We start from the raw sequence: 26,759 nt of genomic DNA, 5'->3' as shown, positions 1-26,759 counted from the left end.
CAACAAACACAAAAATGATCAATTTTTAGACTGTTTAATATTTCAGCTGACATGTTTTGAAGTGCAGATGAGGAAGGATTTTCTTATTTTTGGGGCAGTTTTCAAAAATCTGCTGCCCTAAAAATGACACCTTCTTCAGTTAAAACAGGATTATTTGAGTTGTGTTTCTTAGACATAGAAAAGTTTAATTCATGGTTAGAGAACCTGGTGAAGCAATTTTAAACCACTTGAGTGTCAGAAGGATGTGTTGTGCATGTAGGTTACATAACAGGTGTTTTCTTCAGCAGCTTGCATGTGTTTGTATGTGTGTCTGTACAAGCTTGTTTGGCGCCACAGCAGTTGGGTGTTATGGCTAGCGTGTATAATGCCAGCACCAGGCGAACGATGGGCAGAGCTCTGCCCTTCCTGTCCAACCCCTCCCACCCCCATCACGAAGCAATCAGACCGGTCTGATAATGCTATCTACTGCAGCATCTTACAGATCTCCCTGACACTTTTCCGACCCTCATTACCGCCACTCCTCCTCTTCCATGGTCCCTCTCTGTCTCCTGACTTCCATCTGTAGGTTTCCCCCTCAAAATCAAACTGACCTCCCTTAAGTCTTGATGCTTCAGCAGCAGAAATCTCTCAGTTGTGGGAAATAAAACAAACTGCAGAGTCATGTCATGTGTGAACCAACCAAACCTCCAACTTGGTACAAATTACCTTGAGTCATTTAACGTGTTCAACAGGGATCTCCAATTTAGGTCGCCGGGGTTGTCTTGAAGTTATGATTCTCTACTGCAACACCTGATTAAAATAAATTGATCTTCAATAGCTTGTTCAGTTCTGAACAATTCTGTTAATGACCTGTTTATTTGAATCAGCTGTTGCTGCAAAAACTTCAAATATTGAGACTAAATAAGTTCATGTGCATGAGCAAATTCTGATAAAGCAAGAAGAAAAAATTGTGAATGTATTTGCTCTGCACACTACACCTCAACAAAATGTATTTAAAGTGGAACTATTCTGTGCATTTCAGGCTAAGTTCTTTTTATTTCTGAGCCCAGAAGGACTGGGATTGATGGAGTTATTGTCACAAATCTCTTTATTTACCTCAGACCGACCCTCTCCGTAGGCTGTCAGATCAGCCTGCGGGCAAAACGAGTGGATTGAGACTCTTCCGCATTAAGCCCCGCCTCCCGCCACTGCACTACATCGGGAGCGCGCACCGCACCTGCTTTCGCCGTCATTGTAACGTCTCATAAACAGAAGGATTAGGCTCATATGAACTCAATAAAAAAACAAAATACAATGTCAACACATAGCATCCAGCCCTACATGTTGGAACCTGAATCAGAGCCTGAAAACGAAGTGGAAAACAGCAACCCACAGCAACGAATGCAGCAGGATGTCTCTCTTTGGTAAACTCACCAGCCATCGTTGGAAATAACTTTATCCCACGTTTTCCACCCGCCTGATGTATTTGTACATGCCCTTGTTAACCAGTAGAAGGTAACCAATCACCCAACCTTATCCCCCGGGACGTCACAAGGATTTCCACGTAGAAAAAACTCTCTAAAACGCGTTTTTTGTTGCCATGGAAACCGAACAGAGAGCATGCTGGAACTCAAACTCAAACATGCGTTTAGGTGATAAAAAACAGTGTTGTTCACATGTCTGATGAGGATTCAACGCTGTAACACTGTAGAAAGCTCAGAAAACTCCAAATACCATCATAGGAACCCTTTAAACTCCCAATGGCGAAGAGAAATCAACATGACAGCAGAATATGAAATGGTGACGGATAACAGTTTTGCTACTATGGACAAGAACATTGAATGTTGGAAGAGGGATGGGTTGGCCGAACAAATGGTGAAGAGATAAAACGTATTGCTTTTGCTGAAATAGGGGTGTATTAAACATGCAATTTAATGTGCTGGCATCAAAATGTGAAAGTTGCCTTTGTGGTTGTTTTGAGACCTATGTGAGTTGGTTGTCCAGACCAAATGATGTTTGGTATCATCTATATGTGCAGTTTCATTAGATGACTTTTTTTTTTTTTTTTTTTTTTTTAATACCAGAGAATAATTATATGATGTAATGTAGTATTTAATATTACATTATATTATGAGGGCTTAAAAAAAGATGACATCTTGATGGTAGCATGTGTTCTTCCAAAACTCCCAACATTTGCAACTGCTGATGCAGTAGTGGATGTTGAGCAGCATCACCGTGACTGGCTGGATGCAGTGCAGGTAAAATGCTGGACGCAGCCTAATGATTAATTTTTTGTCTCAAGACATTACTGATAACATTTATTACAGGATTCCTATAGTTTCACAAGTGTTACAATAACCAGTAATGGTAAATATTTTATGTATTGTTGCAACTTAAATGTAGTTGCATATTTGAGCTTGTTACCTACTGCACTGTCTTCTATATGTTACTTGTTGCTTTGGCATCCAGACATTTGTATCAGATATTATAGTTATATATTTTAACTTAGTCTCTGAACAACATAGGTAGACTGAAACCTTCAAACCAAATCTTTCACTTGGCTTTACACTTTGTTTTCTAACAGACAGTAAAACGTGGCTCCACTTATAGAACTAATCTTTTGTATAATCCTTGCAGAGAAGTCTTGATGACATAAATGCGAAGGACCTAAGAAGACTCACATCCCAGCTCCTCAGAAGGAAACCAGGCCTGATTCCCAGTCAATGTGTGGCTACTGGAGACAAGTGTCCTGATTTGTGCAGACACAACCCTGCTTTGTTCCTGGCGTTTGATTCTTCTTTTTTCCCCAGGTAAACTGCCAATTAATAGCTTTTCTGAGGAATTTTATTGGCATTTTATTTGAAATAATCTTAATAACTATGGAGGGATGTGACTGCAAAGGAACAAAATACAAGTTTATTATGAAAGTTCAGAACTGTAAAAACACACAAATCTAACAGTAGCAACAGTGTGTGGCGTTTAGACTCTACAACGAAAGGTCAATAATTCCTCTTATCCATGTTTTATCTGTTGCTGCTGACTTCATACACATTTGTCTCCTTTTGGTTCATCACCGTTATGGAAATAATTATTGGATGCAGTAAGGGGGGTTGAGGTGAGGCACCTTCATGTTTTACTGGAGCGGATCAGTCTGGTGTGAAGTTACTGGGATGGGAATCAGCTCCAAATCCGAGAGCACGATGCTCGGCAGGAAAATGTGGAATACTTCCTCTGGGTTGGGAAGAGGTCCTGATTCTCTGTGGGACTCCAAGTCTTCATGAGAGAGGAGGAACCAAGCAGGAGGTCAACAGTTAAATTAATGCAGCATCTGCTATCATGTGGATTCTGCATCTGCTTTGTACTCCTTGTTGGTCGCCATCGTAGGTCTGACAACATCCCGACTGGATGAGCCTAAACTATTCACGCAGGCTCTGATGTCATCAAAAGCATCATTTCTGCAACCTAATTCAGCACAAACCAACAAAATTATTCTGAGTTCATTTTGAGGAAAGTGGGGGTCTGGCATGCCCTCAGATTGACCATTTAAATAAGCCAAGCAGTAATGATATTTTTTTTCTAGCACAAACAACCACTCCTACTTCCACACCAACTAACCTGCCGTATGCACATCATCTGGAGAAACACCAACACCAGAGGCAGAAGAATAAAACCAAAGAAATGCTGTGAAATTTGAGAAATTTGTGCAAAATCATATATAAATTTTCACACATCAAAAATATTTGCAGAAAAAAAGAAAAATGCATGTTTGATAGAAACTGCACCCAGAAAAATCTGGGTTTACAACAGAAATGTTAATTAAAACACAGTCCGACACTTTGAAGGGTGCAGAGCCTGAATGTTGACACAGCCTTGATACTGAATTATAAAGCAAAGAGGCGTAGAACATGCGTAAGCGCTGGTTTATAAATCTTGAAGTTTTGTGTGCCGAATTTCTTTTAGTCCGTTGATACACCACATGTAGTTATTGTTGATACAGTCAGTTTTATAAATGAGGCCCCAGATCTGCGAAGTTAGTCACATTGTATAAAGTTTTGATCGCAATTGCCTGGGTTAAGCCTGTTACATATCGTTTTTCTTTGATGTAGAATAACCAACTTTGTAGTCAACAACTAACAAAGCAGCTTCTCGTCACAGTTTATCCAGAAGTTGAGCCACAAAATAACGTTTGTACTCACAGAACAGTGTAATAACACAAGCAGGGAGTCCCTAACAGTGTGTCAATTCCAACTTACTAGGAGCAACGTTGCTAACTCTGCTTCAGACTTCAGTCCTTTGGTTCCATGAAGCTTGAAGCTGCTTTTTTCTTTTTACCAGAAGCAGCTTCATCCATGCTTTATATCAAAGAAACTAGCAAAAGTTAATAAGACGTCTCCGCAAGCGTAGCTCCTCCACATGAATGTTCACGAGGTGAATAAGTTGAAATGTGAGTGAGCAGTGTGAATCTTACATATTCTGCCTTTAAATCACCTCAGTAAGCAGCTGAAACCACTCTGCCAGCTTATGTGAAATTATATGATAAAAAATTAGATTAAAAAAACTGACAAGATTTTACTGCTGATGAAAGACAAACATATACTGGCATTTAGTTAATGCTAAACACCTCCTCACAGCCTCCTTTCGGGTGGTTTCGTGGCTGCATTGGGGAAATCTAAACATTTTTTTCCACCTGAAAGCTGCTGTCTGTGTTGTTCTCTGATCTCACTTCAAGAAACAGCAGCAGGAATGGAAACAATGGCTCTGCTGCTTCCTCTGCTTCTAATTTTACCAGAGCCAAGAGGAAGAAGGGGAGATGGCGTTGTCATACCTTCCTACTTGACTGGACAATAATTCCCACACACCTACACGCAGGTGAAAATCTGTGAACTGTAACATTTTTGGGAACCTGAAGTCTTGATGCTGCACCTTCTGTGTGTGTGTTTTGCAGAGAGCTCATACTTGTGGTGAGCAGCTTGCGTGTGCGCAGGAAGCTGATGGTTAGCCTCATGATGGAGGCCTTGTCCAGGTGAGCGCTGACGCTGTGGGGTAAAGGCAGCTGGTGAGCCAGTTCATAGAAGACCTCTGTCTCTTTGCTTCGTCTACAACGCGCCGCATCCCGGGACTTTTCCTTACGCCGCTCCGAGCTGCTCCTGCAAACAAAGGGACAGTTACAAACTTGCTTCCAGATGTTCTGTTGATCTTTTCAGACTCCAACATTTCTTTTTTTTCCCCCAGAGAATCAATTTGCTGACTTCAACCCATCTGGTACATTAAAAGGGCAGCTATTTGTTGATGGTTAGATTTCAGATTTGCAATAATCTGGTGTGAATGTGCTTTCTGTCCGTTATCTTTCCAGTCTAATATTTCAATGCTGCAGGCAAACTGGAGCGTATGTAAAGTCACCCTTATAAATCCACATGTGATCAAAGACGTGCAACACATGACCACTTAGTTAATCTATAATGGTGCAACAAGACGATAAAAAAAAAAAAAAAATCCCACCATCACACTTGTTTTTTAATGAGTGCATCTTGTCACTATGAAATGCATTTTTTCCCTACAATACAGCTGTGGATGGATTTGCTTTGCAGTGAGATGAATTGCATAGAAGCTCATACACAGAAAGAGAAAGTAAATCAAAGATGAACAACAGAAATAAAACTGAACAATGTTACACAATTTTTCTGATTATATGCAAACTTGTTGAATAATCAAACTTCATAACAAACATGCATAAATACTCAAACAGAACCAGAATTAATTCATTTTCTTTCTTTCAACTTTTCTTTTTCAGGTTTAAAAAAGAATATAATTTTATACCTTAAAATGTCTGATTTATTTTAATGGCAGTGACTTCTACTATTTAAATTCCTGTTACTCAGTAGCTTTCCAAAAATGATAAACCAAATTTTACAACTTTTTGTTCCCAAAGCTGCATCATTTTAGTTTCACTTTACAGATCACATCACAAGCAAGCAACTAGATATCAACCCTGGCCAATATGAATGTGGGTATTACGGAAAAAATGAAGTAAAAGAAAGACAGGAACGGACCACGCAACAGTTAAGACAGGGGGTGGGGAGATACAAGAAGAAAAGAAAAAAAGGAAAAGACAAAGCAGAAAGTGCCAAATAAAAACACTCAGAAGAAGAGGATGAAGAAGTTGAGAACAGCAAAATAATTCACGAGTTCCTTTTTCTTCTTCTCTGGTGTTTTTGGATGGCTGTAAACAACTTTATAACGATAGCGCTGCCCACTAGTGGATGCACTGATTTAGTAACCATGGCAATGTAAAAGACTCATGAAAGTATGAAGATGGAGCCACTTGACAGCATTTGAAACAAAAATACGTATTTACAAATTTAAGGGAGCAGAAATGTACCTTTAGGGTTACGTATTTACATGCAGCTATCAACACGTCCACGTATGTATTATGGCTGCCACGCATTCCTAGCATTTGTGTGGATCACAGGCCATTCGCTTGAATGTGAGGTAACGTTTTTCAACATTAACGTTAATGCTAAAGGCACCCATAAACTCTGTCTGCCCTGGGTGGCCGATCCCAGGCGGGGTCGTTCCTTGCCAGTTTGGGCCCAAAGGGACCCGTTTACCCTGACTGTGGGGCACTTTGGCTGGGCCCCCCCCCCTTTGCCGCCTCCTAAGTGGGTGCTTGGCTGGCTCCGGAGTGGGGCGGTTGAAGTCTGTGCTTGGAGGCGGCTGCCTGCTGCCCGGGTCTCGGGGTTCTCCTGGCTTCCCTCTTGCCTTTGTGTGAGGTCACATTTGGTGGGTGGGGTCACATGATCACTCTTCTCTGAACACGTTCCACTCTGTATGTTCTGCATGTGACACAGTCACTGAGTCATCTGCAGGTTCATTCACAAACAGGAGCTGGTTTTCTTTCTGTGTTTCTCATTTATATTTAACTTGTTAGTTTCTAGTTCTTCCATCAGTTGATAGCTTAGTCCTCCACATGGGGAATATGAATCTAAAGTTGGCTTGTATGTGTGCATATGTATATGTATCTGTGCTCATACGGGCGAGTGCGTATATGTGTATATGTGCATATGTATGTTTTCTTTCTTTCTCTCCCTCTTTCTGTCTCTCTTCTGTCCTTTCCGGTCCAGCAGTGCGAACTCTGCAATACAAACAATAACGCAAAATAAATCGAGAAATAAAATAAAAATTCAGAAAATTAAGGGGATCATTATATCTATAAAGCTCCCTTTGGCAAAGTAAATCTGCTTAGCAGAACACAGCATCCAGACAATCATTCTGCTTGCTTAACTGCTGGACAAGACATATGTCCATATGACATATGTTACAAAAAAAAAAAAAGGCACCCGTAAAAAACATTGGCTGTTTTCTCAGCTAAAGAAAACACACATTATGTCGCCTCATTTAGCGAGCATAACTTTGGGTCTCTGAAACAAATCCCAATTTCGATGTTAAAAACCAAAAAATCATTTTAAAAGTTCAGCCTCTGATCCAGCCACATCACTAACATTCATATTGAGACATTTAAGGTGGCGGATGGCTCTCTCTGGGTGCATATAGTCACACTTATGAAGACTCACGTTGTATGAACCACCCTTCACACAGTTCATGCAGCAGGTTTCCAGTGAAATTGTGTGCAGAAATGGTGAGAAGCATAAGCGTAAACATTACGACATCCATCCTGGTCCTGCTAGGTTTACAACACCTCTGCATCTTCAGACAAGCAATGACCTGTGTGGAAGCAGGAAACATCCAAGCAACCTGAAGGCAACGTGAATGTAACACGGCCATTTTGTAACAGGACTGGATTAGTCAAGTTTTCACTGAATGGTTTCATGTTGCTGCAATGTTCCCAGTTCTCCTCTGCTGGTTTTGTAGCTCATCATCAGCCTGATGATAGATGAGCCAGCTGAAAGGTCCATATCAGCCAATCACAGTAATACCCTACATATTTTGCATTCTAACAATGCTGAAAATACCTGTAAATCCATTTTCAGAATACCAGGTACAGCCGCACCGGCCAGTCAAGTTAGAATCAGCAGTCAGTCTGACGTGCATGTTTGTGGACCTTGGGGAATAATGGTGTCGATCCCGTTCCTGGAAAATCATGGTTTCTTCTCAAGGTATTTTCACTTTAGCTGTGTGCTGAAATGAAGATATCTTTGTGCAGTAAAAAGAGCCATTAAATGGATAAAACTTTCATTTTACAATGGAAAACTTTATTCTTTGCATATCTGAAGAAAAAAACACTAACACTGAATTACATCTCATGCAGGGAAAATGCAAATAGGACCAGAAACTGAGGACGAGTGTGCATGTCAAGCCTCTGGGGCAGTGAAACTGTAACAACACACCCCATAAGGCCAGGAAACACATGGGAAACCTTGTGTGCCAGCAGCTTGCTAGTCTGAAGGTTTTGCTTCAACATACCAAATAAATTCATAGATCCAGCAGCACTGGCCCACCACTGTGCTTTCCGCAGGTTCAGCAGGGTTTGAATTCAGCATTATCTCCATGTGAGAAGCTGACTTTGGGCATGTCAGCACTGTGTCACAGTGGTGAACCAAAAACCACTAATCAATTATGACAGTTTTCCAGCCTGCCTGAACATTAGCTTGAACAGTAGCTAAAGTTAAACTTAGCTTAACTCACATGAAGTTGGCTGCTTACTTGGGTGCCACAATTTCAATGCATAAAACACAAAAGCTTTTATCCCCTTATAAGCTTCAATTTAACCACATAGCTGAAGCTAACAGAGAAGGAGCCTAACCCCCAAAGTCATTGAGAAACAGTTAAGCAAGCCGTTGATTTATCTTCTCCTGATCCCAGACAAAGGTTCATAGGTTACATTTCATGATATCATTTAGTAAAGATGCCATGATCTCCTAAAAGTGGAGCATGAGTGACAAATGCATTGTTGCATGTTGACATTTTGGCCTTTTAAAAACTCTGCTAGGCCATTAAGGTGGAAAAACCGGTCTACAGACAACTTTCAGAAAATAAATTTGTTATGCGCAACAGTTTAAGGGTAAAACCATCAGAACAAAGAATTTTTCAACCTCTGATCCATCTGCAGGTTCAGACTACAACAGCCTGGCTGAACTCCAGCTGGAATTCCAGGAGAACCCAACCCACCATCTAACCTGATTGCATGCAAGCCTCATCCTCCTTAGTCAAGCTTCACAAACAACATACTCTGTATTTATGTCTGCAGGTGCTAAAAACAAACTAACTCAACCTAAAATTTGATCATAGGCAAGAAACACGCTTTTTTTGGGTAAAGAAATCCAGCAAATATCTCAAAGAAACTAAACTGACCTCAAACATGTTCTCTTTGGTCCTGATCTAAACCTCCACAGAAACACAACAGACAAGACCATCCAACATGCATTAAGATGAAGGAGATAGCTTACAATTAACAGGAAAAGCAAAGCCCAGGAGCACCATTATCTTATCTCAGGGAGCATGTCCCATCAGCTCCCTGCTTGTCTGCCAGGTTTAAACTCATTAACCCAACTGACAAACCTGTTACTGATGAGCCAGCAGGCAGCAGAGCAGACCGCGTCCACTCCATCAAGTCAACCGGAAGAGCCAATCTCAACTAGCCTCTCCAAACCCGCCTGTGTGTGTGTGACCATATATGTATGTGTGTGAGGAGGTTGATTGTCCAGGACCATTGTTGCTGCAGGTCCCAGCTGGATATTTCAGGATATGAAACAATGGGAGTCTCAGCAATTCACCAGGGCACTGAGCCTTCTGATGTACTGGGTGACCCTTCACACACACACACACACACACACACACACACACACACACACACACACACACACACAGAAGGTGAGCACAAAAAGAACTCAGGTAAAGCCTACCCCCCCCCCCCCCCCCCCCCATTTTCTGTCTTTTGCGTTTTGCAGCTTCCTATCGTATCCCACTGCTAGACGGAGCCGACAAATGATGCCAAAAGCTCAACAAAATGAAGACATACAAAAACAGCTTTTACATCAATATGCAAATGTAATCATGTCAGAACAAACCAAATAAATTAGTCATTAGTGTTGCAGGAAAAATCTCATTTCTTTTATGCACCAACTGCCAGAAAACTTGTTTAACACAAGTGCATGAAGATGGCTAAAAAAATAGTTTTTAAGCAGAAATGTTCGCAAATAAATGGAATGTACTTCATTTACAGGGAAGTCATTGAGATGATCATCTGAAGAAATTCTTATTGATGAGGACAATCTGGTCAAAAGTCTTTCGAGCTGTGACTCCAACTGTTGAAAGAAGCATAAAATGAAGATTTAACAATTCTGACTTGTTTTGTGGGATTACCTAATTTAATTTTATTCTATTTGGCATAGTCATTCTAACTTTTGCTCCAGGTTGAATCTGCTTCTATAAAAAGTGCTGTAAGATAAAATGGTCATTATTACTAAGTGTAATTGATGGCTTTTTGGTCACAAACTGAAAAAAAAATCTTTGAGAAATGAAATGAAAAGGTCCCATCTCCAGTTCCTGCTTAGACTTGCCTTTGTTTGGCTTTTTGGGCTATATTGTGCATTTTTGTCTCATTGTGATGCAGCATGTGATGTCTGACAGAAGGTGATGCATGGAAAAAAGCTTCGCCTGAGCATCAACCTTTGTAGCTGCCGCTCGATGCAAACACGCATCGGACAAGACACAACAGTCTGACTGCAGAGGCCACCGAGTTCATATAATCTAACCATGAGGGAAAAAACTGTACTGAACTCTCTGAGGTCAGTCAGACACTCGGCTCAGCATAAAAAGAGCTGGACACTTGTCAGACCAGAGAATATCCTTCATGATCAGAATGTACTATTCACATGTTGGACCTTACGATGAATATTTATTAGATGCTGAATTTTCCACAGTATAGGATGCATTGGTACTCCAGAAAGTAAAACATTAACTTTATTTTAAACAATGAAACTGTGCTTTCAGTAAATATGACCAAGATGAAACTGCAGGACATTAATGGTAAGATGCAACTTGAGGGTGTTTTCAGAAAGAATTACATGAATGTAAACTTGTTAATTAGCCGAATACAAAGTAATGCCCCTTCTGACTATTGTCAGCTTAGCAAAATGGGTCTTCGCCTTCAGTTGTTTAAGAGAGATAAGGTCACCCTTACCTTTGAGGGTCAACTAGTCATGGTCATTTGGTTGTGCAGCCAAAAGAAAACGCTGCATTATGTGACCAAGGCATGCATGATACACTAAAAAAAAGTCTTCCCAAGGGTTAGGGTTAGGGCGTCTCCTTTTACATTTAAATTTGATCCAGTGTAGGATCAAATTTATACATTTTGCTGAACACTTGGTTATTTTCACCAAAACAGATTATCTGTTTAATATTTGGTTTCAGAATAAAGCAAAAGCATTTCAAAACAGTGATTGATGTACTGCAAGTACATGTGGGTGTTAATACTACCAATAAACCAGTCATTCATAAACATTACCTCAGTGGAGCTGCACAGTCTCCACCAGGAGACGGCAGTAACAAGCGACGGCCAGTAAACCGGTGAGGGGGTGAGGGGATAGGGATGTGTGCGGATGGGTAGATGTGTGTGTGTGGAGGGGTGTGTTGGTGGGTGGGTTGTTGGTGGGGGGGGTGTATATGCTGAGTGGGATGTGTGAGTGAGGGTGAAGTTTGGATGGGGGGGCTGTATATGTGCTGTATATGTGTATGTATGTGTGTATATATATATATATATATATATATATATATATATATATATATATATGTATATATATATGTATGTGTGTGTGCGCGAGTGTATATACATATATATATATGTAGGTGGGTATGTATGTGCATATAAGTGTATGCACTGATCTCTTTCTTTTGTTTTCTCTGTTCTCTTTCTGCCCCTTTTCTATCCTTTCCAGTCCGGTCCAGCAGCATAAACTCTGTAATTCAAACTATTATCCAAAACAAATAGAAAAATAAAATAAGAATCAACAAATACAAGGGGATCATTACATCTACAAAAGTTCCCCTTGGCAAAATAAATTTGCTTAGCAGAACATCCAGAACATCAGTCTGCTGCTTAAATGCTGGACAAGACAAAAAAAGAGAGAGAAAAAAAAAAAAGAAAAAAGATAACATTCCTGGTTCCACCCGACTTCACAGAGACGTCGCCGACCTGCTTTCAGAGCGACGAGGAAGGCAACCAGGTCCATGCGGGCTGCCGGCTATCCTCATCCCCCAGCACTCACGCAAACACCAACAGGTAGTCCTGAGTGGGTAATCACAGTGGTAATTCTGGTTTGGTTGTTGCAGAAAAAGAGGCTTAGGTGTCCATTAAACAAAAGGTGAACAGATATGCAGAATGAGGAAGGTAGAAAAATACCTGGCATTCTGAGACCTTAGTGAGAGAAGTCAAGCTATCGCTCTAAACCACAGCAAGTCACATTTCCATGCAACACACACACACACACACACACACACACACACACACACACACACACACACACACACACACACACACACACCCTAGCCTGAGTTACACCAAACTTTCACTGTCTTAAAGAGCTGCATCCCTACTGAATTCTAAACCAGTAAGACCAGCAGGTATACAGCTTTTCAACTTTTATTTGCAGTAAATTTATTTATTTATTTTTTTCCTTTTTTTTTGTCTTGTCCAGCATTTAAGCAGCAGACTGATGTTCTGGATGTTCTGCTGAGCAAATTTATTTTGCCAAGGGGAACTTTTGTAGATGTAATGATCCCCTTGTATTTCTTGATTCTTATTTTATTTTTCAATTTGTTTTGGATAATAGCTTGTATTACAGAGTTTATGCTGCTGGACCGGAAAGGACAGGAAAGGGACAGAAAGAGAACAGAAAAGAGAACATAAAAAAACAAAAAAAAAACAAAAGAAAGAGATCAATGCATACATGTATATGCACATACATACCCACCTACATATATATGTATATACACTCGCACATACAGTATATATATATACATATATACATACATACATACATATACACATACATACACATGCATACACACACATGTACACATACATGCATACATAAAGATAGATATACATACATACACATACACATACATACACACACATATATATATATATATACATATATACACATATGCATACATATATACATATCCATACACATACATACATACACATACACATACACATAAGTACACACACATACCCACCCACACACATAAATATATACACCCACACAAGCCAACTCTAGATTCGTGGAGAACAAAACCGTTGACAATCATGAGGACCAGAAACTAGCAAGTTAAGTCAAAAAGACAGAAAGAGAGCTACCTGCTGTTAGTGAATAAACTTGCTGGATGACTCAGTGACTATGACACATGCAGAACATTCATGCAGAACATTCAGAGTGGAACGTGTTTAGAGAAGAGTGATCATGCCAATGTGACCCCGCCCGCCTACAGCTAGAGGAAGGCCAGGAGAACCCAGAGACCCGGGTAACCGACAGTCACCCCCAGGTACAGATCCCAACCCCCCCACTCCAGAGCCAGCCATGCATCTGCCCAGGAGGTGGCGAAGGAGGTGCCCAACCAGAGTCCCCCGCAGTCAGGGGGAACAGGCCCCAGCAGGCCCAGGCCGGCAAGGGCCGATCCCGCCGGGCACCGGCCACCTAGGGCAGACAGAGCGCAGGCCCCAGGGCCCCAAGAGCCCGAGAGCAGCCCCCCGCCCCTGCAGGCAGAGGGTACAGCCCACACCGACGGAGGACCAGGATCCCCAGACCGCCACCCAGCGGCAGCCAGGTCGCACCCCAGTGCACCAGCTGCGCCCCCGGGTACAGGACACCACCCCCCCACCACCAAACCACACACACATATACATGCATACCCCCCCCCCAAACACGCACTCCCCTCTCAACCCCCATCCACACAACCCTCTGCAATCCATGCACATCATCCATCACATATACAACCCCACCCCACCTCTACTCACTCACCCATACCAAGTCACACGAACCCCAATCGCCCCCGCCCCCACACACGCTCACCCCCCGCCCCCACACACGCTCACACCCCGCCACCCCATCCCTCTACTTCTACCCAACCACACATGCCCCACCAAACACCCCTCCACCACCCATAGCCCCCCTCCAAACTTCACCCTCACTCACACATCCCAGTCCGCATATACACCCCCCCCCCCCCCCCCCCCCCCCCCCCCCCCACACACACACACACACACACACACACACATACCCTCACTCCTCCAACACAGGCACACCCCAATACAACCCACGCGCCAACATACCCCTCCACACACACATCTACTCATCCTCACACATCCCTATCCCCTACCCACCTATATCCCCAACCCTAATCCCCCCCCAGCCATCCCACCATCCATCTGTAACCCCATACACCCACTCCCACACATCCTCACCTCACCCCTCCATCATGTCCCATGTGAGATACCTCAGAGGGGGCAGAGGACAGGATGGCCCCGATCAGGGCCCCCATAACTACCCCCCACCACTCCCAGCGTCCCCCCCACCACCCCACAGATGCAGCCGACCCAGCACCCCCCCAGGGCCGGCGACAACCCTCCTACAGCCAGGCCAGCCCAGACTTAGGCCTAATGGACGGCACTCTTCCCCCACCCGTACCCCCCCCAGTAAAGCCCCGAGAGCAGGGGCATGAGAAGACCCTATCGTCCCTGCCTCCCCCCCGCTTATGACTGATTGTGAAGTATGTATTAGTTGCAATTAAAATTGAGGGAAGTGCCACGCGGTGTTGGGAGAGGGACCACCTAAGCAGCCCCGCCCACCATACACCGCATGCCCCCCCCCCCCTAATCATGTGAGTCGTCAGTGTTTTGGTGTTTGGTGTCTAAGTGTAATTAAAACTGGGAGGTGAGCCGAGGCTGGGTGCAGCCATCAAGACCACCTTGATGGCCTTTCTCACCACCCAGCGCCACGTGCACACCTCCCAATACCCTGCCTGTGTGTGATGGGGAGCGGGGAGGAAGAGGGGTTGAGGGATTTAAGTCTGGAGGAAAGTGAGCTTTCCTCCAGAAGGTGAGCCGCCCGCGGCACTGGGCATGCCCCCTACTCCCAGGGCCCCCCAAGGACCAGGACAAGCCGGGGACAGCCATCCCCGTAACCAGAGCCTTCGGCGACTCTAACCAGAGAGTCATCACCGACCCAAGAGGGGACCAACTCACCACATGCAGAAGGGGGGCACGAGGACAAAGAGGAGGCGGGGCGGCAGAAGGGGAATCCCAGACCGATTGTCCACCGCCCCCTCACTCACAGAGGACACCCCCACCTGGGGACATGAAGTCCCCCCTTGTCCACACATCGGCACTTCACACTGTCTCAGCACACACCTACAGCCACACACACACACTTCCGGACACATTCAGGTCCACCCAGCCACCCGTTCAGCCCACCCTTAAAACCCTCCTCCTGACCCCCACGTCACATCCAAATCTCCCCCACTCCCATCCATCATATCTACACTTATCCACCAACCTACCACACACATGCACCACCCACTCCCCCATACATACACCCCTGCCCCCCCCCCACACACACACCCGTATACATGCACCACCGCCACTCCCCACATACACGCATCACCCCACTCCCCTACACACACAGCACTACCCCCCCCACACACGCATCATCACACTTCCCCACCCACACACGCATCATCACACTTCCCCACCCACACACATCCACATACCTATGTACCGCCACCAGTCCTCAACGCACACCCCCTACACACATCCCTCCATACACACTCACATCCCATCCACACTATCAAACACCCCCCACTCAACAAGTCCCAGGGTCGCAACCAGGCACCAGAGCACGTACCTGCCCGCCGCCGCAGCGGCAGGTCCAGGTCAGCCCAGCCCCCCCCCCCCGGCACAAGCCGACCCCCCACCCCCAAGAGACAGGGGACAACAACCCCGGGCACCGGACCCCGGGACCCCGCCCAGCCCACCCCACGGCGGCACAGGCGCCCGTTACGGAGTCAAGCCCGCCAACCCATCCCCCGCCAGCGACCTCGCCCCGCCGCCGTGTGGCAACTCCAGCCGCTGGCCCATCCAGGTCCACAGTAGGGCTAGAAACCTAGCCACTCCAGCAATGGAGCAGTCAAATTCCCCCCCCAGGAGCCCACCACAGACCCACAGCCCCCAGAGACCCCCAACCGGCCACCAACCCCGAGCGCAATAAGGTCACATTCTCCCCCCATACTAAGTGATGGAGCTGATCACAGGGGACCAGAGGGAATAAAGTTCAGCTGACTGATCTCTTGAGGAGGCAGACATCATCTCCATACTGATGTGATCTAATAAGAGATTTCTGAACTGCTGGATACACAGACTTTGTTTGCTTTTCCAGTTTAGAAGGATAGTTTTCTTTGCGATACATAAACTGGTGAGGATTAAGTTTGCAGAATTAAATTCTATGTTAATTTCACCCAAGTGACCCAGTAGGCCCAGTTTGGGGTTTGTAGGGATGTTACATTTGAAGCAATTTGACAGATCTTTACATACCTGAAACCAGAATTCCTGGACAGGTGGGCAAGACCACAAAGCATGGTAGTAGCTGTCAGTCGTGTTGCCAGTGCAGTGTGGACAGATGTTGGATTGTGACAGACCCATCCTGAACATCCTGTGTCCTGTATAATGACTTCTATGCAGAATTTTAAATTGTATTAGTTGCATGTTTGAATTCTTAGTCATTGTAAATGTATTTGAACAGATTTGTGACCATTCATTTTGGTCAAAGTTACTGGATAAGTCTGCTTCCCATTTAGAAGTTGGGAGACATATGGAATCGTCTAGCTTTGATAGTAATCTATATATTTTGGATAACAGTTTCGGGGCATTGAGATTTAAGAATTCTGCAGCCCTGATAGGTAGCTGCAAGTTTAATTGATCAGGGGTGTATTTCTTACCTATAATAGATTTAAGTTGGTGGTATTCTAAGAATTTTGTGCTGCTGATTTCATATCGTGAAGTAATTATATCAAAAGGGAGAAAGTTCCCGTTTTCTATTAAATGTTCTAACTGTTTTATTCCTTTATTCTTCCACTGAGGGAAGTTTATCATTTTCTGGTTTTGCTGGATGTCGGGATTGTTCCAAATAGGTGTAAGTTTGCATGGAATAAGCAAGGACTTGGTTAGTTTAAGAAATTCCCACCAGGCCATTAGTGAGGAGCTGCTATTAATGCTTTTAAAGCATTTTTGGCGTTTGACAGCTGTGCTGATAAATGGCAGGTCTGAAATTGCCATATCCTCACACATAGCTTCTTCTATATTAAGCCATGGTTCATCTAGATAGCTAGGTTTAAGCCATTTAGAGATGTATTGTAGTCTGGTGCTTATAAAGTCATTCTGGAAATTAGGCAAGTCTAAGCCACCGCTATCTTTAGTCTTCTGGAGTGTTTTTAGACTAATCCGTGGTGGTTTGTCTTTCCAGAGAAATCTAGTAACATTAGAGTCCAGCGATTTAAACCAGGTCGATGGAGGTTTAATGGGGATCATTGAAAACAGATAATTGATTTTAGGTAGAATCATCATTTTTATAGTTGCAACTCTTCCCATTAGTGATATGGGTAAAGATTTCCACCGTGTGAGATCGTCCTCAATTGTTTTTAGTAGAGGGACATAATTTAGCTTTATAAGGTCTGACAGTCTGGGTGAGATGTTTATTCCCAAGTATCTAATATCTCCTGACTGTAAAGCAGTGTCAGGAGTATTATGGAAGGAACAGTTGATGGGTAGAACGGTGGTTTTAGACCAATTAATGGAATATTCAGAAATTAATGAGAATTTATTGAGTGTGATTGTCTGACAGATGGATGATTGTGAATTTTGAAGGAAAAGTAAAACATCATCAGCATAAAGACTGGTCTTATGCTCCATATTTCTACAGTTAATGCCTTTAATGTCTTTGTTTTGTCTAATGCTAGCTGCTAAGGGTTCAATAAAGATTGCAAAAAGTGAGGGGGAGAGTGGACAGCCTTGTCTGGTGCCTCTCTGCAATCTGAAGCTGTGAGAAGTTTGATCATTTGTCCTGACGCATGCATTTGGATTGCTATACAGTATCTTTATCCAGTCGATAAACGATGAGCCAAACCCCAATTTTCTTAATGTTGCAAATAAGAATTTCCAGTTCACCCTGTCAAATGCTTTTTCAGCATCTAGAGAGATTATTGTAGTTTCCAGGTTATGTATGGTGGCATAATCAATTAGATTTATTAGTCTGCATGTATTAGTGGTGGAATGTCGTCCCTTGATAAATCCTGTTTGATCAGGATGTATGATAAGTGGAGTTATTTTTTCTAGTCTTGTAGCAAGCACTTTACTGATTATTGTAAGATCTACATTCATTAGTGATATTGGACGATAACTAGATGGGAGTTTGGGGTCTTTTCCTGGTTTTAGTATTATTGTAATACTAGCCAAATTCATGTTTTGAGATATTCGACCTTTTTCCTTAATTTCTGAAGCCATTTTATAAAAAGTGGGTGCTAGTGTAGACCAAAATTCTTTATAATATTCAACTGGAAAACCGTCTGGTCCTGGAGCTTTATTGCTGGGCATGTGTTTTAAAGCTTCATGTAGTTCCCCTACTGAAATGGGTGCGTCCAAAACCATTTCCTGATCCTGTTGTAACTTTGGAAGATTGAGGTAGCTGAGAAATTCCTCAATGCTGTTGTCTGATGGATCTGTTTCTGAGGAATATAATGTTTTATAGAAATCCCTAATATAATCCCTAATTTGCAGTAAATTTTAAATTAACTTGTCCATATTTATTCATACAAACACGTCAAGCCCAACATGCTCCTTTCGTGTGGAACGCTGTAGCCCAGCCAGAAGCACCTGCAGCTCGGCTTCTGGGCAAAGTAAACTGACTGAATGTGGTTTGACAGGAGCTGTTCTCCACACCCTCAGCACACCTTCATTTTTTTTCCTTTTCACTGCACACCCTCCAGCTTTGCCATCACTTTTCTCACCATTTCTGCGATTAACCTTTCAGTCACTGGCTGCAGCCAGAGCCTCGAGAGATTCATGTGCTCTCATCAACACTCCTTACACAAGCTAATATACGTCTTCCCATCCTGCAGAAATCGGGCTAACATTTCTCTGGCAGTCAGACACTTTGTGTGGGTCATTCATGTACATGTAAGCTGGAACATAAAGTCATCAGGATGCAGAAGGTTTTATCGGTGCATGTCACAATTTATCCACTGACTAAATCTTTCATGTTTAAAAAGCGTTTATGGAACGATTTTTATTATTGTAGGTGAGGACCTATATTTTTACTTTTTAGAAGCACCTGACGAATCACGTTGCAGAACAAACATGGCCAACACTCGCTGACATGCAAGGATAATGCCAGTCAAAAGTTCAGACACACTTTTAAATTGGATTTACGCTTAAACAAGTTTTTCCTCCCATATAATGAAAGCTGGGGGATGTTTATGCATATTTTTTTTATTTATTTGTTCATTTCATGTTTAGTTCGAGTTGCAAAAAATGTTCGAGGCACAGAAAAATAAACCTTGTGTAATCTGCCCCTCAAAGCATGTTTCAAATAATAATAACAATAACAATAATAAGAACAACAATAATAATAACAACAATAATAACAAGTTGAGTTGACTTCTATAAATTAACCCCCACCCTAACTAGGTCACCACACATTACTTCAACAATTACATCAAAACATCTTTCTTGTATGTCGGCAGATAGAGTCACTTGTCTTGCAATTGTGTACACTTGTACAACATTGTAGCCCTTTATTTAAAGAGTTCCATAACTTAACTGCATAAGCAGACACTTCTGTTTGTGTCGTTAAAGCAAATAGTGACAAACGTCCTGTGAAATAAAATTGAAAAGATTTTGAACAGCATCAGGTAGAATTCCCTGTTTACCTTTCCGCGTAACAAGTACACACTTTAAATAAACCAGATCCTTGAATTTAAGTTGTCTGGTTGTCAAATGCAAATAGTTTGTGTGTTCTTCATATCCTTTTTGATGATAATCGTCATGGCTCTTTTTTGCAATAAAACCAGGGGTTTAGTGGTAGTACAGTATGGGTTACCCCACACCTCTGCACAATAATTGCAGTATGGTAGAATCATAGAACAGTACAACCTACCCAACAACCTGCAATTAAAAAAAAAGATCTTTTAAATAAAAAGCACATTTTTACCAAGTTTCTGTTTTCCATTGGCAATATGAGCAATCCAACTTCATTTTTCATCCAGACCACCAAGGAATTTGACTTCATTAACTCTTTCAATTGGTGGTCTATGGGTGGTCCTGGGGCCCTGCTGGTTCTCAGTCCGGGCCGCGCTTCGGCACCCAGTGCCCGCCGGCCCTGCTCACCGTCGCCCTTTGCTACTTGGTGCCCCGTCGCGCCCCAGGGGGCTCCTGCCTGGATGCTTCCTTTGCTCTGGACTCGTGGGACAGCAGCGCTCTCTGCTTTGGCTGCCTGGGCTCTGTGTTTGGTGGGCCTGTTGGGACCCTGGGTTCCTCCCTGACACTTCAGACCATGGTCGCACTTCTTTAACTAGTACTCAGTTGATCCTTGATGGCAAGACCACAGCTTGCACATTCACATGTGCATGCCCACAAAAGTGTTCATCTTTCCACCTACTTCCTACTAAATGTAGCAGATGTTTATCTGTTAAGTTTCTTCTGCAGGTATATCCACTAACAGTTGTGTGTGTGTGCGTCTATTTTTATTTTTTTTCCATATAATTATTAATACACTTTATATATCTTGTTGTACTGTGATACTGTAGTAGTATTTAATTGGTTTTGCAAATAGAATTGTTTATGCTCTTTTCTCTTGTTTGTTTTTCTTTTCTCTTTCCTCTCATTTTCTTTTCTCTTCCCCTGTCAGGTCCAGCGCTGCCATATCCAGTCTGATGATGATTTCAATAAAAAGAATAATAAAAAATAATCAGAATATGTCTCCCTTGACAGAGCAAATCTGTCTGGGAAAAACATGGCACACAGATTGCCGTACTGCACAAGGTGATGCTGGACAGGACAGGTTAAAATAAAAAAAAAAACGGTAACACTTTATAATAAGGTTCTGTTGTAAGTCATTTGTAAGAGATTATTTAATGATTAACTAATCATTAATAAGGCTTTACAATGCATTAATAAATCATTAGAACATAATATGGTAATATTTAATGTGTGTTTAGTAGATCAACTCTAAATCTTTTACAAATGATGATATGCTAAACTAATCATTTACAAAACATGACAATATATGCATGAATGATTAGTAAAAAGTATATTCCTGATTTAATAATTCATTTGTATCTGTAGTAGTAAGTGTAGTCGTAACTAGTCAGCTGATCTGTAAAAAGGCACAAAATGCAAACATGTGAACTGAGGTTCTGTTGTAAGTCATTTGTAAGAAATTATTTAATGATAAACTTAATAAAACTTTACAATGCATTAAAAGTCATTATAATATGGTAATATTTAATGTATGTTTAGTAGATTGATTCTAAATCATTTACAAATGATTATATAATGATAAACTAATCTTTTACAAAACATGATGACATATTGATGAATGATTAGTAAATATCAATTAATAATTCATTTGTATCTGTACTTTTAAATATAGTAGTTAGTAGAAAGCTGATCTGTCAAAAGCACAAAATACAAGTATATGAACTGAGGTTCTGTTGTAAGTCATTGTAAGAGATTATTTAATAATTAACTAATCATTAATAGTGTTAAAAAATCATTAGAACGTATTAGGGTCATATTTAAGGTGTGTTTAGTAGATTAACTCCAAATCATTTACAAATGACTATATGATAAACTAATAATTTACTAAATATGATGACATATTCATGAATGATTAGTAAATAATATACTACTGATTCAATAATTCATTTGTAGCTGTACGTTTAAGTAAAGTAGTTTGTAGAAAGCTGATCTGTAAAAAGCACAAAATGCAAGTATGTGAACTGGTGTTATGTTCCACAGATCCCACCAGGTGTGCACATCAAGTGTCACAGAATGTGTCAAGAACCACTCTAGTGAGCCCTACACATTAGTTCACATTAATAAATATTTAGAAGGCGTTATAGATTATGTGTAACTATATTAATAAATCATATTTAGATCTCTCTGCATCCCCCAATCTAAAGTGTAACCAACTCATATTTTATTCATGTGTTTTTTTATGGTAGATATTTCTTACCTGTTACAAATGATCTGTAACGAATGTGTAAGAAACAGTGTACAATACCGGAAAATGATGCTTAAAGGTAGCATTTATTTAAACACAAATATAATAAAATAACATTTCTTCTGTAGACATACAACTACAAAGAATAAATCAGTTATAATCTCTGGCAAAATTGATCTATAAAGCTGTCCAATGTCATGAAGGAGGCGTCCTAGACTTCCATAGATGTTCTTTTGCCAGCCATTTGTACCATTCAATAACTGCAAGGTGATGCTGATGATGATGGACCCTCTCTTAGCATGGTGAGCAATAATCGGCATGAGCTCTCTTCTGGTCCTTCTTTCAACTAAGCGGAGAACTGGTTTTACAGATCCATGTCCTTGGTATTTCACCCCCAGCATGGCAAACACCCACTTCTTCCTTTTCCATCCACCAGCCAGTCTCCCTCGCCCATACTGAAAATAAGTAGGTAAAAATAATTTTACAAAGATTTGCATTAATTTAAATAAAGCATGGTCAGACCCTTTTAAGTAATAATAGTTGAGTAACATGAAAATGTATTTTTATGTGAAGCATTTTATTACTTAAATATTTATTATTCTTACCTTTCTTTTGTGTCGAAAGTGACTCATCTATCACAACAAACTGTCTTCTGCCCCCTATTTGTTGTCCTCTTCTTCTCCTCATTCTGTCCACTGCCATCACACGTGCCTCTCGCACTTTTTTGGCCATTTTTGACAAGGTTGCAGAGCTCCCTGCTATGTCATCTTCAATCATATCTATTTGTCTTAAACAAAGTCCCTGAGAAAACCTGTAAAAAAAAAATCAAAATTAGCAGACAAATGGTAATTAATTTGAGGGGTTTAGTGTGTAAGTGGAAGAAACAAACCTGTGCAGAAATCTCATCCATTTGAAGAGGGACACTTTGGAATGACTAAATGAAGACTTCTGCCTCTGTGACTGCTACGTTGGCACCTCCTGAGAGATAGGTGAAAGATAAACCTCTTTTATAAAATAATTTTATATATAATATAATATTATTTTGTAATTTGTATTTTCTTTTATGCTTTTTTCTGTAATGCTGTTAATGTTGTATGTAAAGCACTTTGAATTGTCTTGTACATGAAAGGTGATATACAAACAAACTTGCCTTGCCTTTAAATTTAGATGTGATGCTATCATTGGCAAAATAATGCAATATCATGCTAGTTATGAAGTGACTATACTAAAAACCATTTTTCAACACTTTCACTGTATTAGTTATCATATATATAGCAAGCTGAGAAAAACAAGCTTTCATAAAAATGAGCATGCAATTTATAATGCATTGTGTTTATATATAGTGAAAACTAATTATATATGCAGTACATAGTGCATGCTTTATAAAATTACATATAAAATTTAACCACCCCACCTTACTTACCATTCATATTGGTCGATGCAGTTCTTTTTCTTCAACTTCATTTTATGACCACATGCTCCACATCTCATTGTTCTTTTAAGTGCTTTTTTCTTTTGCATCCGTTTGATAAGTTTCAGATGTTTCTTTCCCTCCACCAGCTCAACTGATAGGATTGCTTCAGGATTGCATACACTGCTCTTGTCTCCGTTACCGCCAACCTGCTCTGACGTAATCTAAAACCTGTAGTTTACAACGTGTTGTCAGCGCGGACAGCAAAGCATTATGGGAAATGGTGTCCTGCCGGTGGGACTAGTCCCGGTCAGAAAGCTACATGCGCCGAGCGGCAGAAATGGCGGCACCTTCAACCACTGCAGTTGCCCGAAAGCTTTCAACACGATTGAGAAAAAGGTTCAACCGGAAAAAGTGATGAAACAACCGCGGAGCAAGGGGAAAATGATGAAGCGGGCAGCAGCATGGGCAAGTATTTCAGATATTTTACTCTCACACGTTTCGGGACATTTGTGCTAGTTTTGCTAATTGCAAATCATGTTTTTTATTTTTATTTTTTATAGAAGGTAACCATAGATAACTTCTTCCAAAGTGATGCCCAGACTCAGACATCACTTTGTTGACATTTTTTGTCAACAAAAAAAACTGACAAAAATATTCTTTTTTCGTTAACAGTTCAGTTCACAGAAAAAACAGGTTTATAGCTGGTTTTGCTTCTGTACCTATGATTTGTATGTTTAAAGGAAGATTCAGATATTTGGAATCTCAGTCTTTTCCAGGGTATGTTTTTGTTTTAGGATGTGCAACATTGAAAAAGGAACCTTTCAGAAAGATTAAAAAGTATGGTTGATTTTAAACAAGAATAAAGCAATATTGATGAAGTGGTAATACTGTATATGATGTTTTTGATATTAATCTGTCTTTGATGTTTGTTATTTAGAAAAATAGTAATTAATTAATTACATTAATAAGGAGTGCAATGTAAGCCACATGTACAAACATGCATTATATGTCACAAGACATTTGCAAGAACAATAGGAGGAAAAAAGGCAAGAGTCATATTTTCATAACTTAGTTAATTATGTGGGTTTTTTGTTTGATTTTTGCAGCTGTAAATCCAAATGAGGTGTTGAGAAGATACAAGAAAGTCTTACATCAGTTCAGACAAGGAAAGAACTTGAGGTCCTCCTACAACGCTGTTGGAGTGGACAGGAATACAGTGGTTGCCAGTGCTGCCATTGCAGAACTTGCAATAGTTTCCCAAGCAAAGTATGAAGAACTCCTACGAGGCAACTCAAGAGGCCAGAAACTGCAGACCTTTATCCAAAAGTGTTCGGATGTGTTAAGCGATGACCCTGCACTTTTGTCTGCGGTCGAAAATTTGAAAAAAAAATGGAAAGCTTCTCCCCATTACTAAGAGAAAGTAAAGAGTAGGATGCTATGCCAGTTTGGCAATGTTCTATGTATAGTTCTGATATACATACGTGTAATTATTTTTTGTACTAATTTTTGCAAACCTGTCCATTGCAAGCAGCATGAGTATAATTTTGTAGTATGTCTACAGAAGAAATGTTATTTTATTATATTTGTGTTTAAATAAATGCTACCTTTAAGCATCATTTTCCGGTATTGTACACTGTTTCTTGCACATTCGTTACAGATCATTTGTAACAGGTAAGAAATATCTACCATCAAAAAACACATGAATAAAATATGAGTTGGTTACACTTTAGATTGGGGGATGCAGAGAGATCTAAATATGATTTATTAATATAGTTACACATAATCTATAACGCCTTCTAAATATTTATTAATGTGAACTAGTGTGTAGGGCTCACTAGAGTGGTTCTTGACACATTCTGTGACACTTGATGTGCACACCTGGTGGGATCTGTGGAACATAACACCAGTTCACATACTTGCATTTTGTGCTTTTTACAGATCAGCTTTCTACAAACTACTTTACTTAAACGTACAGATACAAATGAATTATTGAATCAGTAGTATATTATTTACTAATCATTCATGAATATTTTTGTAAATTATTAATTTATCATATAGTCATTTGTAAATGATTTGGAGTTAATCTACTAAACACACATTAAATATGACCCTAATACGTTCTAATGATTTTTTAATACTATTAATGATTAATGATTAGTTAATTATTAAATAATCTCTTACAATGACTTACAACAGAACCTCAGTTCATATACTTGTATTTTGTGCTTTTGACAGATCAGCTTTCTACTAACTACTATATTTAAAAGTACAGATACAAATGAATTATTAATTGATATTTACTAATCATTCATCAATATGTCATCATGTTTTGTAAAAGATTAGTTTATTATATAATCATTTGTAAATGATTTAGAATCAATCTACTAAACATACATTAAATATTACCATATTATAATGATTTTAATGCATTGTAAAGTTTTATTAATGATTAGTTTATCATTAAATAATTTCTTACAAATGACTTACAACAGAACCTCAGTTCACATGTTTGCATTTTGTGCCTTTTTACAGATCAGCTGACTAGTTACGACTACACTTACTACTACAGATACAAATGAATTATTAAATCAGGAATATACTTTTTACTAATCATTCATGCATATATTGTCATGTTTTGTAAATGATTAGTTTATCATTATAAAATCATTTGTAAAAGATTTAGAGTTGATCTACTAAACACACATTAAATATTACCATATTATGTTCTAATGATTTATTAATGCATTGTAAAGCCTTAATGATTAGTTAATCATTAAATAATCTCTTACAAATGACTTACAACAGAACCTTATTATAAAGTGTTACCAAAAAAACACCATTTATTGTAAAGAGACTTTTTAGTGTTTACAAATGATTAATAGGCTTCCTTCACATCAGCCACGTAGACTCCAGACCAGTTGTGTTTTTAAAAGTTCATTTCTAAATTCATTGGTTATTCTTCTTAAAAGGGAATGTGCAGGCAATATGTCTAAGGAATCAGACATATCTTTGAATTTAGGTGGATTTAGGAAATCAATGTTAAAGTACCCACCGATGAAGAGAGTTTTACGATTGTTGTGCTTATCAAATAAAACTTTCAAAACTGTTGTGAAAATCCTCTTTTAAACCTTGTG

General features: G+C 40.6%; 1 protein-coding gene across 1 annotated transcript in view; it reads right to left on the bottom strand.

Moving 5' to 3' along the window:
* Positions 1–26,759, bottom strand: part of epas1b (endothelial PAS domain protein 1b) — a 76,803-nt gene that overhangs the window by 30,896 nt on the left and 19,148 nt on the right. Inside the window, exon 2 of the mRNA XM_079248577.1 lies at positions 4,936–5,126. Within this exon, the coding sequence (XP_079104703.1) occupies positions 4,936–5,126 (191 nt within the window). The remainder of the gene's footprint in view (positions 1–4,935; positions 5,127–26,759) is intronic.

Source organism: Telmatherina bonti (assembly GCF_933228915.1).
Source record: "Telmatherina bonti genome assembly, chromosome: 11".
NCBI classification, from domain to species: domain Eukaryota; kingdom Metazoa; phylum Chordata; class Actinopteri; order Atheriniformes; family Telmatherinidae; genus Telmatherina; species Telmatherina bonti.
This window is presented reverse-complemented; position numbering and strand designations above follow the sequence as displayed.